Here is a 15209-nt window from a genome sequence, read left to right on the forward strand (position 1 = left end):
CCCTGCAAAAAAATATATTTATATATTGCAAGGCTTCTTGCCTTCTCTCCGTATCTCTTCCTGCTCCTCTTCTGACGCCATGTTTTCATGACAACGCATCACCTTTTGATGTTGCGTTGTCATGGCGACGTGTCGTCACTTAGACCGTTAGAGCCCCCCGCGCTCACCCCCTTTAAATGCTGTGAAGAGTGCAGGGCCTCTGTAAGCGCGGGGCTCAGTGCGACTGCACCGATGGAATCGCCATGAAGCCGGCCCTGCCTGGTAACACCCTATTACTGCAAACCCACTGCTAATGTTTGTCTTTAACATTCTGACTGAACATTTGACTGTGGTAGTTTATTAAAGAATATAATTATATATTTTTTATTTTTTAAACTTTGGTGCGTGCCTTTCTTTCTTGTTTTAGAGATTTTTTTTTAATGTGGTTAAACACCTGAAAAGCTGCCCTAGAATCCGGAGGATCTACATTTCCCACAAAAATTTAATTTGAACTCGAAGGCACTTCAGTGATCTATATGGACTGATTTTAGTATTTATATAGTTTGTATATATAATTTTTTCATTATCAATTCACTTTCACTTTTCTTCTTCATTCAGAGTTCTTAATTATATACATCACTAGCACACTTTATTAATTAATTTTGATAGGAGGTGAGCACTGACGCTAAACGTTTATACACACACATACACACACACACACACACACACACACACCTTGTCCTGGGAGCGTGACCTGGCAGAGCACGTTTGGCCACTATCACATTAGCAAACTACCCGTATATAGTTTTACATTGGGTGTGCTTCTCAGAAGCAACCCTTTTTTCTAAAGTGGATTCCTGTATGTTTGTTTACTGTATGTCATTTTACATGACAGTCCTTATTATGGTCAGAACTTGCCGGCTGAATAGGAAATTACAGCTGACACACAGTTGCTTGCTTTGCTTTCGCTCTGAGCAGGAAATTCTGGTTCGGTAGAAAGCTGCTCCCCATTTGGCAGATCGCCAGACAGAAATCTGAATGTTGATCAATTCACCACTGCTTTGTTTTTAATGCATCTGGCTCAGTCACAATGTCAGACTCTGAGGCCAATCGATTGCAGTCAGATCTAGGGAAGCTGATGTAGCCGAGCCCCCTTATCGCTGATGCGGGGGAGAGGGGGCTACTTCTGAGCTGCCGGGATTGCGGGTGGAGTAGGTGCTGCAGGGAGCCGCTAGGTAGAGCCTTCAGGCGGGCGTCCGAGTTGCCGGAGCTCTGCGGCGCACCCGAGAAAGGGGGCTGCCATCTTGGGAGTTGCGCATGCGCAGTGCAAGTCTCGCACATGCGCAGTGCTTGACTAGTGTGGCAGCCATTAGCTAGGCTCCGCACGGGACTACGAGTCCCAGCAGCCTCAGGGGAAGCTAAACATGTGCTGCAGGAAGACCAATAAGGCTCCTGGAAGCACAGAGGGTTGACGTGCTGTGAGGAGCACGCCAATCAGGAGCAGGACACAGAGGAAAGAGGTCATGTCCCAGGTGTCAGTAGCTCTGGGACTAGGCCAGGGTTCCCCTGTAGGCCCCAGCTAGTCCTCGACTCACAGTAGTGCCAGAGTGTGCATAGGGATGGCCCTTCTGCTAAGGACACCCCCTTTAGTGTGCTCTTTAGTTCTGCAGCATCAGGTGACAGAGCCATGCGGCAATCTACGGCCTGCAGCCTGTGACCAGACCACATAGGGAAACACTCCAGCAGGAGCTCCCTCAGAGGTGGACGCCTTCGTGAAAGGATCGGCTAGACAGTGTCATGGGCTCACTCTGCGGTCCGATGGATCCACTCTACAGTTTGGCCTAGTCTGGCCTAAGACCAGGAGGTACCCAACGTGCACCACTGGCCATACACAGGGGTAGCGCTACGCCTCACACACTTTGGGGTGGGCCTGTCTTAGTGGACACCGGGTTGTTAGGTGCCCAAGTCACCCTCATAACTTTGGGGTGTGTGTTAAGTGTTGGTCATATTCAGTGGGGGTACTGTTTGGGTTTCTGTTTATATGCCAGTAAATATAAGTTAGCCATACAGTGTGTGTATCCTTATTCCTTTTACTGGTGGGTTCCTGTGAGGGGTTATCCTACTGCATTAGGATCACTCTCAGGTGGAGGTGCTGTATACCCACGAACGTGATCACCCCAGGCTCCCAGCGGCGGAGGATCAGGCTTCCTGTAAGCCAGGCAGGTAACAGCAGCACAGGTAGTTTCCCTTAGTAGCGAGGAAAGGGGGCTACACTTATAAAATTGGCCCGTAACTGTTGGCAATACTAGTATAAGAGCTCATGCTCAATTTTTACCTTTTAGTATTGTGGTGAATACTGGAAGTTCCCATGTAACCACCCAAAAATACGGATTCATGTAATTGGCTTGCTTAGAACTAGTTTATCCCCTTAAGTTAGATTTTCACGTGTAAAAATAGTTCAGTTCCTATTTTCTTTGTCAGTTTACTTCTAATATTAAGTGGTTCTTGCCCTTTACTTACTTAAAGTAATTATGCTGCCATCCGTAACTCCTTCAGTGCCCTTATCACGTACGGTGTACACCAGGAAAAGTGCCACCCCTGGGGTCCTTAAGACATACACCATACATCGTTGCTCTCTGCTTGTTTTTTTAGTGGCTGTATGTGATCGGCGCTCCATCCCATACCACACAGAATGGGCTGTCCCCTCGTCACATTCAGCCAGGTAACCAGATGTGTAAAATCACGTGATCACTCACAGCCACGTGATGATGCAGAGGGTTCGTGGCCACTGAGGTGGCCTGGCCCTCCGTCACTGAAAGGGTTGACAAAACCAAATAATGAAAGGGAAAAGGTTTGGATCAACAACTATTTACAAACAGTATGGTTACCAAAGAGATTAAGTAAAGGTTGTACAAACCCCCAGTGCATAAGTATTATTTTTTTAGGATGAAGACATTGAAAGTTGATATAATATAATACATGTCTGATTTTGTTTAAAAATAACATTACTCGCCCACTTTTAAATTATCGGCCACGCCACTGCCATTAGGCTGCGTCCATAGTGCAGGTTACGGAGCGAAACAACCAGGAGGCCAATACATATGCGCATAGCGCTAGCACGTGCACATGCGCTACAGGGAGACTGGCGCTTTGTGATACAAACAAGTTTGTATTTCTAGCGTCACGAAGGAGCGCGGAAGCTACCACATTCTACTATGGATGCAGCCTTAGTTGCATCTTGTCTTATGAGCAGCTTCCCCCTTTATTTTAACTCATTCAGTGCCCAGGTGTCTGCAATGCAAATCACTGAATAGAGTTAATGCCAAGTTGGTGACATCTGCTATTTTACAATCAGGAATCAACTAGAACTTGTTCAACCTCCACATATCTGCTTCAGCTTGTATTTTCATGCAAGTACTGTAGCTGGCAAAACATTTTGTAGTCAATTGTGAAAAATGTAAGATAATAGACTGAGTTAGAGATGTTAACAAAAATTATAGGCTAAAGCTGTAAAATTCCAGGTATTATTAAAATTCCTGCTCTCTGATTGGTTAAAATATCGGGTATTATTCATTCAGTAATGGCCGGAATTTTTGGCAGCTTGCAAAGTGTTTTATTTCTAGCCAATCAGCTTTTCGTTTCGTCAGAACAGCTCTGAGACAGGACAGAGGATTAGTCAGGAGGCAGGAACGGCTCTGACAGGGCAGGGGATTGGTCAGGGAGCAGCAGCCAGGCAGTGACTCCTCCCCCTATAAAAAATAGCACTTTATCAAGGAGTAATTCACAAACAAACATACAGACCTTAAATACACCTTTCCTGAATGTCTGTTTTTTGCCAAGAACACGATGACATCACGTGTTCGGGGGTCACGGCACCCCGCACGCTTGTGCACTTTCTGGACCTTCATTTATATATGAGATATAAGGAGAACTGAGGAGAATCTTAAGGGCTCGCTTGATGCAAGCGACTTGGATATCCTTAAAAAAGAGCTCAATGATGCCTTTAATACATTCAGTAGAGACCTAGAAAACAGGAAGAGGGTGAAGTTCCTCAGGGATGCACGAGATTACAATCTTGGCAAAGTATATTCCTGGCAGTGGAAGGATTATCGAAAAGAAGTTCGTTTGCGCAGTTAAAAACCACCATCTAAATTCCCTGCTAATACAGAGACTTTTTAGTCATCGGAGTGATTCTTCAGTTGGTACAGCTCCTCGTTTTTTAGACCAGCGACTCCCGAGAGGTGGCACAAGGGGTTGACGCCCAGGGCGGTGCGCAAGCACAGTCACTGACCAACCACGGAAAGGGATGCAGACCAGGTCCCACGTGTCTTGTTGGTAAATATCTCCGATAAAATACTCTGAGCAATTGCATGTACTGAACAAAGGTCTCTCCTTTGTTCCAACCACAGTTATTTATCCATTTGAGATAGATATTGACCTAGCCAAGTTTTTTTTTTTTTTTTAAGAAACAGATAAAAAAAACTTATTATTTTTTTTTTTCCCCTCTACCTCCCTTCTTTTTCTATTCCCTGTCCTTATCCTCCATTAATCCTTTTCCCCTTAGGTGTCAGTGTACACCTGGAGTTATTATTACCTCCCTCTACTCCTACATCCTCCATCGTATATTCTCATGTAAAGACACTTGTTCACATTAAATTTGCTTATCAACTGATTATTCCATTAGAGTGCTGGGAATTACGTGTTCATTTATATATAGATTTGGACCCACAGATACAGACTGACACCTTAAGGAACGAGAATTCCAGGAATTCTTTCCTGAGAGCAGACAGCTGCCACCCCAGGCTGTTAATTTCTGGAATACCTAAAGTTCAGTTCCTCAGATTGAGGAGAGATTGTTCCACCTTACATGGATTTCTCACTCAATCTGAGGAGCTCAAGAAGTGTTTTCTGGAAAGGGGATTACCAACTTGAAGTCTTAGAGAGAGCTTTTGAGGATATGTTTAATCTCGTTAGGGATTCCTTTATAAACTATCCTTCAAAATCTGATGCGTCTGGGAATAAGACCACTCAAGAGAGGAAGAAAATGGGGAATCACTCTAGGAATTTTAACACACCATTGTTTATTTCTCAATATAACGAAAAGAGTAACGAAGTTAAAGCGATTCTGTCCAAACATTGGAATTTATTACACATGGATGCCGCTTTAAGTGACTATATTACATCAGGCCCAAGATGCGTATTCCACAATGCAAAAACTATAGCTGCTTATGTTTCACCAAGCGAGGTGACTAAGATTAAGAAATGTGTTGGCACTTTCGTCACGAAGGTCTCCTTTCAATGTGGAGCCTGCAATGTTTGTAGACACATGAAGCCATCCAATACTTTTTTTGCTCACAATCCACATAAAAAATATAAAGTCAACAATTTTATCAATTTAACTCTGTTATATTCGTGATCACGTGGTTATGAAAAAAGATATGTAGGAAGGACAACGAGAAATTTGAAAACAAGAATACAAGAACACATCAGACTGATCAAGAAAGGAGACTTGTTACATCTTGTTTCCAAACATTTTTGTGAGTGTAAGAATGGGGGAATTAGGAACTTTGCGTTCATGGGTATTGTTAGGATTGTTCGTATGGAACGTGGGCGGGACACTGTTAAACTTCTTGATTTGTAGGGAAGCACAGTGGATTTTTCTACTTAAAACAAAAATCCTTGAGGATTTGAATACAGAACGGAACCTAAGCCATTTTCTTAGATCTGTTTCTATGATCTATGAGCCTTTTTGAAACGTTGAATTTTTGAAATCTTGAATTTAGGTGATTACATTCATATGGATGTTCAAGAGGGCAGGTTAGATCTCTTGGATACTTTGCAATTTCTTTACGAGATTGGTTTGAGTGTTGAGGAGTTCTATCTGTAATGTATAACATCAAGGAATGAATTCATATCCTTTTGTTCATTCATTGTAGACTGTTTTTTGATGCATCTCATTTCTTGTATATTTTGTATGTCCATTTGAGTATTAAATACCTAATTGAAACTTCATAAGAAGGAAGACTTTGTTACCAAATAGTGATCAGGACCTTTTTGCATATATATTATATTATACTGTACACCCCTTTGGATTTGGAGAGATCTATAGACAAAATGTTGTGATTTGGAGATTCTTCTTTGTGATTTTCTCTATACAGGCATACCCCGCTTTAAGTACACTCACTTTAAGTACACTCGCGAGTAAGTACATATCGCCCAATAGGCAAACGGCAGCTCACGCATGCGCCTGTCATCACGTCCTGAACAGCAATACCGGCTCCCTACCTGTACCGAAGCTGTGCGCAAGCGGGGAGACTATAGAGCCTGTTACAAATGCGTTATTTACATCAGTTGTGCACGTATATGACGATTGCAGTACAGTACATGCATCGTTAAGTGGGAAAAGGTAGTGCTTCACTTTAAGTACATTTTCGCTTTACATACATGCTCCGGTCCCATTGCGTACGTTAATGCGGGGTATGCCTGTACAATTTTCTCTATGGAATGTGAGAATGCATAAAATGTATAATCTATCTGTAGTCTATAGATCATCTCCCTATATTTCATATGAATGGATCCATACAAAATGTGTTCTATATTATAGAAAACTATTTTCTGTACTTTAGACCTTCTTTATGACCATTAGACAAATCAGAGTTTGCATTGGATAGCAATCTTTGTGAGGTCTTTTGATGATATTTGAATATTCAATTTATAATTCTATATAAATTATAAAAAAATAATTCTATATATAACAATATCCTTTAAAGAATCTATTTTGAGTTTTGTAAATTCATATGGATATGATTTCTCAAATGGTCTCACAGTACTCCCTAGGATCAGTGAGGATTATGAATTTTCTATTGGCATAATACAACTCTATGCCAATATTTTGGATATGGACATTGTTTATGTAATTTCTTGTCAATCTGACTTTATGTGAACATATGGTCTACAGGAATTTGAATTGAATGTCTTATATATTCATCTTACATTGATCCGAGGGGGGGGGGGGAGTGATTACTGATTGTGAGAGCTGTTATATATTTTTATAAAAAACGTTGTATGGTGCTCAGAGAAAAACAGCAATCACTACAAAAATATGAATAATTATAAAGTGGAATTAACCCAATGTTGATTGTAAATGTAGATTGTCCAAAAGATGCAGACTTGCACTAAGATCCCACAATGCACAGTAGTAAGGATGTATTAATAGTGAGCATCTATAACACTGGATCAATCTTGGTAAACATAGTCCAGAACTAATGATGGTAAACCTGGAAAGACTCACATGGGAAGGTGTCCACAATCAGCAGCAAGTCCTCGGATGTCCAGGATTCCACGGGTTAACTGCCTCCACCTGTTGAAGTACAATGGTAGCAAGGAAGAGAAAATGGAGCACTAGATCCACACTGGTAGAGCCAGAAAAAGTGCAAGGATGCGTTCCCAAATTAAAAGCTTATTTAATGGATCAAGAACAAATACACACCAACGCGTTTCGGACTATAACAAGTCCTTTATCAAGGTGAATAAAATACTTACCCCCTTGGAGTGTTATTTATGTGAACTGTGAACTATTCCACACCAATCGCCGACACTTCCGCATGTGTCACGTGATCGGGACACCAAGCGTCATCGTGCATTTTAAACATCAATAGGACGTACAATAAGATGTTTAAAAGTTCGGATACTTGAACACCTGCTCCTGATTGCGAAAAAGGACATTAACCATCCAGTGTCCAATCATTTTACACACTGTAGTTTGGGCAATGTTAATAACTTATCTTGCCATGGTATAGAACATGTACCACACCACATTAGAGGGGGAAATAGGTTGGACATCTTAAACAAAAGGGAACTATATTGGATTTTTACTTTGCAGACACGTATCCCATACGGTTTAAATTCCGATTGGGATATAGGTTCTCTTTTGTTTGACACATAGAATCTTTTTCAATGCCCAATACATAGGCCCCTCCAAGTGTTGTTGCTTATGTATTTTTGTATAAAACTGTTGTTGAGAATTACAGAGTATATTATTATAAGTTGTGCATCTAATTAGTATTCTATATTATACCATTATTTGTTAGTGAAATTATAGTGAGATTGCACAATTTTTATCATTTTTATAATTATTCTGAACAGCACTTTACAGTGCCCTGACTGGGTTAAAGTCCCTCGGCTTCGTCTCCAGGCTTTAAACTCTTCCAGCCAGGGCATTATTGGCCAGTAATGCCCTGTTCTCCAGGAATTATTGCTTAAGTAAAACAAATGGTAAAAAGGGATTTCTAATGGGTTCTGAAACAGCAGAGAAAAATGTCACTCCTAAGGAGGAGGAGATTGCGGGAGAAAGTATTTGGAGGAAGCTGCAGTCTGGAAGCCTTCAAAGTTTAAACTTTTGAGCCTGCATTTCATAGGGCTAAAGACTCCTCCACTGACCTATTGCAAATCGTAGTGGGACCACAGTTATGGGAAAGCGAATTAATTGTAACGTATAATCCAAAATTATGCGGAGTTCATGTATTTGGGATTTGCAGCTGATCTATATCATCCAGAATACGGGGTGTAAATGAAAAGATTAATATTTTACAGCTGCAGTGCTGTAACTTCTGCCAGTAATATGCAGCCTGCTCATTGTTTGACAGTGATGGGATTTTCATCAGCAAAATGTAAACCTTTATAGCGGCTTATGTGACATGTCAGAAATGTATCTAATTGTCGCGTGTGTGGGCAAGGTTCTACATGAGACAATTGTCAGAAAAATGTCTTCTAGTTTTACTTTATTTTGCATAGATAGCGACACTTGAGATTTAAAATGACCTACAAAATGAGGTGTTTAGAAGTATTTTGATAGCATTAATTAAACAGCCAAAATGTTACGCTAATAACAGTAATGCAGACGTTGCTATTCATAAATATGGCATAAATGCAATATCCTAAATATGATTTTTTTTTTAAATTTTTTTATAATAAATCAGTAATAATACTTAAATTTAAAAAAATATATTATTCAAGTCATAATGCTATTTTTGATGAGTTTTTAATATAGTAAGCATACTTTGATTTCTATAGTGGGTTTTAGCCCACCTCTCCAGCAGTGCAAGGTAATTTGCAACACTTTACTGTTTTGTGATAATTTGTTGCCAATATTCCCAGCAGTTTGAGCTGTAAACTGTACAATAGATAATGTTACCTTTGTAATATAAGAATACATTGTACCTGCTGAGTTTCACTGACTGAAGGATTGATTTGAAACGGAAAGGCAGGCATTTAGTGAAGCCTGAGAAGCAGGATCTTTGGTAATCGATCATGGGAGAACTAATTGATCGGCAGTTAGATAATTAGTTTTCAATAAAGTTAATCAAAAGCTGTATAGTGTATATTTTACAAAAAACATTAATATTGCTTTAAGTGCCTCTTGGATTGACTCTTTAAAAAAAAAACACTGGAACAGAGCAGGCACTCTTAATCTTTTCAGGTTTTGTATTAAGAAAATACTTAATACTTCTCTCACAAATGAGAGGTGGATTCTGGGGGGGCAAAAACTAAAATATCTTTGGGACAAAAGACTTTGGGCTCAAGCTGAACTACCCAGCAAATGAAAAAATGTAGTTTTTTCTTTAAGTAGTAGTACATATGTCCGCCGGTAAAATAGTGCATTAGCTCTGCTTTCTTTCCTCATGCGGCTGATTAATGACAATGCCCGTTACTCTAGCTGCAACACGCCAGCGGGTGCAGTAACGTCCACTACATCTGTATATCCTTATCAGTGCCTGTGAAAATATTCAGTGCAGATTCAACCCTGATAATGCTTGATGAGCACGTTTCACTCAAGATTTGGTTTTGTGCACCTGTCCAACTCTGGATAGCCACCTAAGATAATCTGATAAAAGCGTTTTAGGTTTCCAAGTGCGCATATCTTATTTATAACCCTATGCACTCAGCAGTGATATATGATAAGAACCTGTAAAGGTTAATTGATTTCTCTTCCTTTATTATATATGTGCTTGCTTAGATGTTTGTGTCTGCAAGGTTGCTGTCATTCAATTTTTGGCTTCCTGCTTTTAAGGGGTCTCTGTAACGGATCAATGCCAAATATAAGCCCAAAGCAAAAGTAAACCTATAACAGTTGTTTTTAGGTAATTCTGAAAACGGTCATTTAAACCAGGACACTACCAACACATTTTTTTGTTTAATTTAATCTTATGCACTTTACAAACAATAGATATGGCATTCATTTTGTAAATACGTACTTTACATTTATGGAACGTCTTTAGAAAGTTTGTATTTGAAAGGAAAAATGTACTTTATGCATTTTAAATGTTCCAAATATTCCAGTTTCAGGCATGCAGCTTGGTGTTACTGTGAGCTGTCCAGTTGCTGAATTTTTCTTAACCTGTTTTTAGTCCCTCCATGAAGCAAAGGGGGGGGGGGGGGAGGGGGTAAAGCCTTCAGGCTTCAAAATCTAAATACTCCAGTTTGAATTCTTAATATGAATGACACCCAACACTGTTTTTACACAATTGTTTGTTTGCAGCAAAGAAAAACTATCATTTGTGAGCACATTCACATGTTTCAGACGGCTCTACAACCCTGTTTTTCACGATCATCTCCTAGCATACAGTGCTTCCACTGCAGCCAGGGATTCTGGGAAATGTTATGCAAATTACCATAGTGTAACCTTTTTGCTTCAAATTAATTTTAACATGGTCCCCTATGAGCTGCATGACACAGCATTTCAGCACAGCCTGGGTTAAGATGCATAGCCAGTAAACCCACTTACAGACTGCTGTTTCAACCTTTTGGGTCTCGTCAATTTAAGGATGGTTATACTGGCTTTGCAATTTGAAACTGTGATAGGTTTCAACCACATAAGCTATGGTGGGGAAAAAGAGTGAGAAAAACCCTCCACCGTATAACATACAGAAAATGTCACTTGTGAGCACATTCACATTTAATTGTTCACAAATATGTAGCAGTTAATTTTTCCGGTTACTCCTAAGCATCTGACACATGTAAGGTTTATAGAATTTCTTGGTACAGTGCGTTTTACAGCAATTTTGCTTCTTTATACTTTTCTATCCAAAAACGCCTGACCCGATCATGCTCCGTTAAAAAAAAAAAAATCTCTAACATGGGTAGGGCAGTCATTTGTATTTCTCACCTGTGGGAAGGTGAACATGCAGCACTCAACCAGATTCCTAGAAGTGGATGCTGTGACAGATGCCTCCTATTAGTAATGTCTGTTCTACAGAACCTTAAAGGCAGGCTACACCCCAGAAATTAGAAGTACTCTTGTTTTTATTTGTTTTTCTAAAAGCATCTTGAAGTTATGAATATAAAAAAGGCAAAGTAGAACAGGGAGCTGCCATGTTTCCACGTTTTGTGGTGATTTTTATGGTACAGGATGTCACTGGAGACCAGCGCTTTTAACACATTTATACCCGGGATCATATGATTGAGCAAAGCAAGGAGATAAAATAAATTGTAATTTATTTCATGAGTGGACATAAACGCAATGTTACACAATTACAATCAAAATACACTTACTGGGACGGGAGCAAACGAAATAAATTGTTCCCAAAACGAAATCTTGAAAAACAGTCTTTAGATGCAATTTCCCAGGAGCGGGAGTTGCTCGCAAAATGGCTTGAAACGGTCCTCGGTCAGCAGCGCTACCTGCATCTGCTGTGTACTTAACAGACCTGCTTCTTTCGTTCTGCCACCGCTGTAATGGCACTTGGAATCCATGTATCTTACGAAGTTTGATGAAATCTTAGGTGAATCTTAGATGGGACTGTGAATTTGATTCCTGACTGGCTGCAGGAATCCTTAGAGTTTAAATCCCTATCTCTAACCAGTGCAGCCAATCCCTCCCTGGGAATAAGATTTCCCACCTATCCTGGAGTTGCCAATTCTTTGGAAACCTGGCAGAGGGGGCTTCTCATTCTGCTAAGAGCATGCGCCAACCTGGCACCTTTGCTCATTAGCTCATGAGACCCAGCCCCTCTCCCTGGCGACACCAAGTTTGGGGTGGCCATCATTTGCTAAACTGTCCGGACTTTACACTAGGATGGGGTACTTGAGGATCCCCTCCCCAACTTTGGGGTTTGGCCATATACCAGGGGACCCTGGAATGTGATTTTCCCCCTGCCCGGTCTTACTGGTATGTGCTGAAGCAGGAAGATCTGGCAATGAGCTGCAAACTGCTTCCTATGGAGGATTTTGTCCGGTTGTCTGTGACTTCATGTCCCCAGAAATCTGGTAATATTCCTGAGTACATGTTTTGGGGTAACCAGCAAGTCTGGCCCCCTTCTGTCCAAACACACCCTGACAATACCGTAAAATCATCCCTGAAACTCATGCCCTGTGAATCTCCGCTGGTTGGCGCTCCTGGAACAGTAAAACACACGCACACTTCTTTATTGAAATACAGTGCACATGCCATAATTGGGTTGCAGAGCTGACACTTCAAACTCCACAATGTGGCTCAGGGGCACCCACCCAGCCTGGGATAAAACCTTTTATTATTGGCCTGGGCACTCCCTCACCGTCACACAGGAAGATCCAGATATCATAGACTTCAATACACTTTCACATAACATTTTAAAATATCCTTAGATGGGATGAAGATAGAAGTATCTGCTAATTTATATTGTAACATTGTGGATATATCACGGCACAATTAAACGGTCTCCAAATGAATCCTACTGTATATTAAAATCACGCTCTTTTCAAATGCCCCATCCTACTGTTCCCAAATGGTCCATGATACCATAAATAACATCAACCGAAATGATAGTTGAACAGCATGGAGATACTGGACACAGGAGAACAAATCCATTGCTTGGTATGATTTAGCTGGATTATTTTAGTGATCTTTCGGTATCAAGAAAGGACTAAAGGTTTTACCTTACAGGGACCATTTAGATTTTCTTAATTGGGGTTTAGCCTGCCTTTAACCTCATTTAATCCTGACCAGAGCCTCAGAAGCCCAAAGTCAATATTCTACTGTATACTGTATTCTCCTATTTGAGAAGTAATGTGGCACTGCATGATTATATTGTTAAGAAGGGTGATTTGCAAGCCGATGCTTTATTACATGTATATAGCACAGTCGTCCCCGTGGGAGGGAAATGTTCTAATAACAATATCCTGACATCTGTACTGTTTCATGCCAGTGTTACTAGGCTTCTTAATTCTGATTCCTAATATGTTTTTAACATTTGACTGAAATCCCATTTATTATAAAATGTGATAATAAAAAAATAAATTAAAAAAAGTATTCAGTCTTGAGTTTTCATATTTTAGAAAACAATTTAAAAAAATAAACAGTTTACCAGGGTTGGAGGTTATAGTAGCTTCTTTTCATTTTGCAGCAAATTCCAGACGTGTCGCCAACCGGTCGTTATACAACATTGGTTCCTCTCTTGTTCATTTTATCTGTGGCTGCGATCAAAGAAATAATAGAAGACTTTGTAAGTATATTTGTTTTCAAGACCTACTTCATAACTGGAAAGAAACTACTGTGTTACCTGCTAAGTATTCAGCTTTGAATTTGAGGTTCAAGCTCCAATTCTAAAATGCGTGAAACTGAATTGGAATCTCTTTTGCCAAATGTTGGGGACACTACAACTTCATATCTAATTAAAGTATTTCGAAGTGCTGCTTTATGCAATGATATTTTTATTATTTTAGATTATGCTCCCTTAGCAATAGTCTGAAAAGGCATTGCTGTACGGTATCTCTTTCTCAAGCTTCATTTAGCTTTGTGAATTTTCTCTACATGCTCTTGCTTGCTTATTGCCAAAAATAAAGACAGATGACGAAGAATAGCTTTTATAATCTCTGAGCACTGAAGCGTTGCAACCTAGCTTTATTAGGCATGTCATAGATTTATAGCATATAGCAGCTGAAATGCCGAACTGTAGCCTTGCAACAATTCTGCATCATGTATGTAAACCAAGCATTCAGAGGTTTCTTTGTTTTACATGTTATGTCTGCTATATAAATTAATTAACTTCAACGGGAATCTTGCGTTCCGTTTTTAAATGTTCTATAAAAACCATACAAATTGAAATTTGCAGTCAGTTTCTGTAATGTACTAATTATTCAAATGTCTTAGGTGTTTTTATTTATTTTTCATTTACCAGAGACGGATATTTTGGTTGAATCTTTTTTGCTAAAAATGGAAAGAGAGCCACAACACCTTATAGATCGTAGACCCATTGTTACCATATCTTGTTGGTTACAATTCTACTACTGTACAATGTATAAAACTGTGTACTGTATATAACATGTATTTATTGAAACCTGCCAATCAACAGATCACCTGATGCTGGGAGGGAACAGAAGCCTATACAAGAGGACTACTGTATAATGTTGTCTGTGACACCTTGATTTTAGGAACACTAGGTTAGGAGCATCGTGGCCATTTATGATGACTTCAGATCTCACCCACCTTGCTAATTTTGCTTTAACCACACATTTTAAAATATATGAATACATGGTGATGTTTTGGCTATAAAGCCGATATTGTATGGTGACGTAAGAAATTATAATCATTTCAATAAATTGCATCAAATAATGTTCTACCAATCCTTAATGCTACATGTGTTTCCTACTGTATGTGGTCACAGCTCTGTGATCATTATGAGGCTTAAAAGTGTGACACGGATGAGTGAAACTATTGATTATACAGTGGTTCAGTTCCAAAAGGGCAATCGTGATGCTAAACACGTATCTCTCAGATTCGTACTTTGGACTCCCTCATGCAAGTACTGTATGAGTCAGAAAAACTTTGGACTATTGCACATGCACCATGGGCAGTAAAAATACCAATCAGTCTGCTGTATCTTTTATTAAAGGGGAGAAAAAAGGAATGGTCTTGTATTTTCAATGACAAAAAAGGAACATGTGTATTCATAATCAAAGATAGCCTAAGAGTTATGATGTACAGCCTTGTCCTTTCTATCTTTATGTTGTATTATACAGGTATCGCCATCATATTCTATGAAGTATCTGTAACCTGGAGGGATACCATTGTTGCCAATTACACAGCCCTTTTCTGTAAATGTATTCTTTAATGTGCTGTGTATAATAGCCCATGTAGCAGTACAATCATAGTTATCATTTCACTTCAACTTACGTAGAATTAAGGTTTTTTCCAAATGTTTTCTCAAGAAATGAAATTATTGCAACAAACATGGTCATAACAAATATGACAGAAG

At 39.7% G+C, this 15209-nt stretch overlaps 1 protein-coding gene across 6 annotated transcripts in view; it reads left to right on the forward strand.

Moving 5' to 3' along the window:
• ATP8A1 (ATPase phospholipid transporting 8A1) overlaps positions 1–15209 on the forward strand; it is a 194740-nt gene that overhangs the window by 29198 nt on the left and 150333 nt on the right. For 5 of the 6 annotated variants that reach the window (XM_075567160.1, XM_075567150.1, XM_075567179.1 and 2 more), the window contains exon 5: positions 13359–13457. In XM_075567160.1, the coding sequence (XP_075423275.1) occupies positions 13359–13457 (99 nt within the window). Of the gene's footprint in view, positions 1–13358; positions 13458–15209 lie in introns of those variants that run through there. The other variant, XM_075567190.1, reaches the window with a different exon arrangement.

Source organism: Ascaphus truei, chromosome 1 (genome assembly GCF_040206685.1).
Source record: "Ascaphus truei isolate aAscTru1 chromosome 1, aAscTru1.hap1, whole genome shotgun sequence".
NCBI lineage: Eukaryota > Metazoa > Chordata > Amphibia > Anura > Ascaphidae > Ascaphus > Ascaphus truei.